Genomic DNA, 3013 nt, shown 5'->3' on the forward strand with positions numbered 1-3013 from the left:
ATGGTGATGTCCAGTGGTTCTACTGTATTCTACCTGTGTGGACACATGCGTCGTATGGTAGCAAATGGACAACCTCTGTCCTGTCCACAGCTAAGGAATCAGGTGAGGGTCACTGTCACCGGCATCCTCCAGGGAGTTCTGTATGTGTTCTGTGCTTCTTGGACCATCTTCAGTTCTTTTCCTGGGGGCGGTTATACGTTTACCGATTCCACTGTCATCAACTTGTACATGTCAGGCACGTTGTTCAACCTGGGAGCTGGTCAGGCTGTATTCAGGCAGAGAGCAGCACACATCTGGCTGAGAGCAGCTCAGTGCTGCAAAGCACCTCAAGTCCAACAGTCTGAACAAGGAGTATGATACTGAAGCTCAACCCAGAAGACCAGGGCTCTGCTGAGGAGAACCTGAGACACTTATGAATCTACATGGATGCAAGCTGCCCCTGAAGTTTGGAACATTATCGTAGGAGATCAGAGCTACTTACACGTTTTGTTAAAATATGGAATTATTTACGTACTGATATGATACCTGTTGTTAGCTATTGTGCTGGTGTTCACGAAGCTGACAGCTGACAACGCATATTTCTTACTAATCTCAAATATTTTTCTGCAGTTTTTCTTCTTGGTTGATATATATTATATTTACAGCTTTGTAAATGCTTGACTTTTATCTGACAGTCTTCCAGTCTTCATTGAGGATGTGAATGTTCATAATCATTCATTAACACGGTCAAATTGGTGAGGAGGATTTCTACAAATTTGGCAAGGGAATGTTTTTCACATCAGCAACGGCACTAAATTTTGTGAAAATCACAAAATTTAGTGCCGTTGCTGATGTGATAAATGTTCCCTCGCCAAATTTGTAGAAATCCTCCTCACCAATTTGACCGTGTTAATGAATGATTGTGAACATTCACATCCTCAGTGACCATATATATAATATATTATATATAATATATATAATATTCCATATATATATATATATATATATATATATATATATATATATATAGCAACTGATTTTCAAGAAATTTTAATGAGGCAGAAATATCACTTCTCACAATGATTCTTCATCTCATGTATTTTCTGGCAAGTCCTCCAAATCATTGAAGGTAATTAGAGGGCAAAACCTCAATAATAACAATACCGTTCTGTCAATCATATATACATAAATGCTGACTGAGGTCAAATGATTTAATATTTTACCTGCATCACCCGTTGGAAATATTGCAAAGTAAGATCTATGATAAGCATTAAATACATGTCTGATCCATATTTCTCCTTCTCATTCTTTGTAGTTTAAATTATTTCGGTGTTGCTACTCAATGAACCTATTACTGAGAAACCCTCCTTAAGTCTACGCTTATTTTTTGGTAATCCTATCACATAGTGCATTGTGCCGAAGTATCTCAGGCACCAAACTCACACAATTTTCCTGATGTTGGCCCTTTAACTTCATATGATTCTGTTGCTGTTTTAGTTTTCACACACTGTGTAGATTCTCTAACTTTTTATCTGATTCATGTTATAAAAATGTCAACTTTTTAAACTTAAGTCTATGTGCTTGGAATAAAAACTTTATCAAGATAATTATAAAGAGTCATGTTGTAAATAATTATCAACCCATGAAATAAAAACATGAAGTAATTTCTGTATTCCTATTTCTAGGCGATTTTACAAGTATAAGATTTATTTACATAATCTGATTTGCATTAGATGCAAATAACTCTGATTTGTTACATTGCATAGAGTTGGAGAACCTTACTGGCTTTAGTTGAGCTCTCTACAAGGGAAGAAGACACCAGAACAGCAAACAGAGTAAAGATGGACTTTCAAACATTTGCCCTCATTAATGGGTCTTTGGTTTTTCTTAACATCGTGACTATTGCATTTTACATGTTTTGCATGGTCCGTCCACTTCATGGAGGAAGGATCAAGCAACCTCTGAAGCTTCTCCTGTGGTCCTTGATTTGCTTTACAATAACTTACATGGTGTCAGGTATTGCGGTGGCCTTTTCTCATCTACTTTTTAACAGCTTCAAGATTACTCAAATCTTATCTGTGGTATCGGTCTGCAGTGTGTTCAATAGCATGACCTCCTCTGTCTGGCTGAACTTCTTCTACTGCATCCAGATTGTACCTGCACAGAGAGCTCCCTTCATCTGGATTAAGAAGAATGTCAAATCCATCATCTACTGCTTTTGGATTACTGAGAGACTTTACAGTTTGTTTGATTTTACTTCAATGATTTTAGCCAATATTCCTCTTGATGGAATTGTAAGCAGCAACTATTCCACAGTGGTTCATGACATGCCTGCAAAAGATCCCTTGCATATTATGTTTTTCATTGTGTTTTCCATACTGAAGGCGCACTTTGTTTTCTGTCTGTGTGTTATGGTGATGTCCAGTGGTTCTACTGTATTCTACCTGTGTGGACACATGCGTCGTATGGTAGCAAATGGACAACCTCTGTCCTGTCCACAGCTAAGGAATCAGGTGAGGGTCACTGTCACCGGCATCCTCCAGGGAGTTCTGTATGTGTTCTGTGCTGTTTGGACCCTCTTCAGGTCTTATCCTGGGGGCGGTTTATATAAGTTCAGTAATGTGTATACCGATTCCACTGTCATCAACTTGTACATGTCAGGCACGTTGTTCACCCTGGGAGCTGGTCAGGCTGTATTCAGGCAGAGAGCAGCACACATCTGGCTGAGAGCAGCTCAGTGCTGCAAAGCACCTCAAGTCCAACAGTCTGAACAAGGAGTATGATACTGAAGCTCAACCCAGAAGACCAGGGCTCTGCTGAGGAGAACCTGAGACACTTATGAATCTACATGGATGCAAGCTGCCCCTGAAGTTTGGAACATTATCGCAGGAGATCAGAGCTACTTACACGTTTTGTTCAAATATGGAATTATTTATATACTGATGTGATTTTGTTTTTATGTCATATACAGATAGATGTGTAAATGTAAAATTATATTTTCATTCTATATATTTTGCAGTCATAGCTTTATGAA

General features: G+C 38.6%; 1 protein-coding gene across 1 annotated transcript; it reads left to right on the forward strand.

Annotated features, from left to right (window-relative positions):
* Positions 1–2762, forward strand: LOC137890124 (uncharacterized). The gene is made up of 2 exons (XM_068734236.1): positions 1–259; positions 1771–2762. The coding sequence occupies exons 1-2, from the start codon at positions 1–3 to the stop codon at positions 2760–2762; spliced, it is 1251 nt and encodes a 416-aa protein (XP_068590337.1).
* The last annotated feature ends 251 nt before the right edge of the window (positions 2763–3013 follow it).

The sequence above is a fragment of the Cebidichthys violaceus genome, unplaced genomic scaffold (genome assembly GCF_023349555.1).
Source record: "Cebidichthys violaceus isolate CVI_PGR_0920_01 unplaced genomic scaffold, fCebVio1.0.p SCAF_61, whole genome shotgun sequence".
Taxonomy (NCBI): domain Eukaryota; kingdom Metazoa; phylum Chordata; class Actinopteri; order Perciformes; family Stichaeidae; genus Cebidichthys; species Cebidichthys violaceus.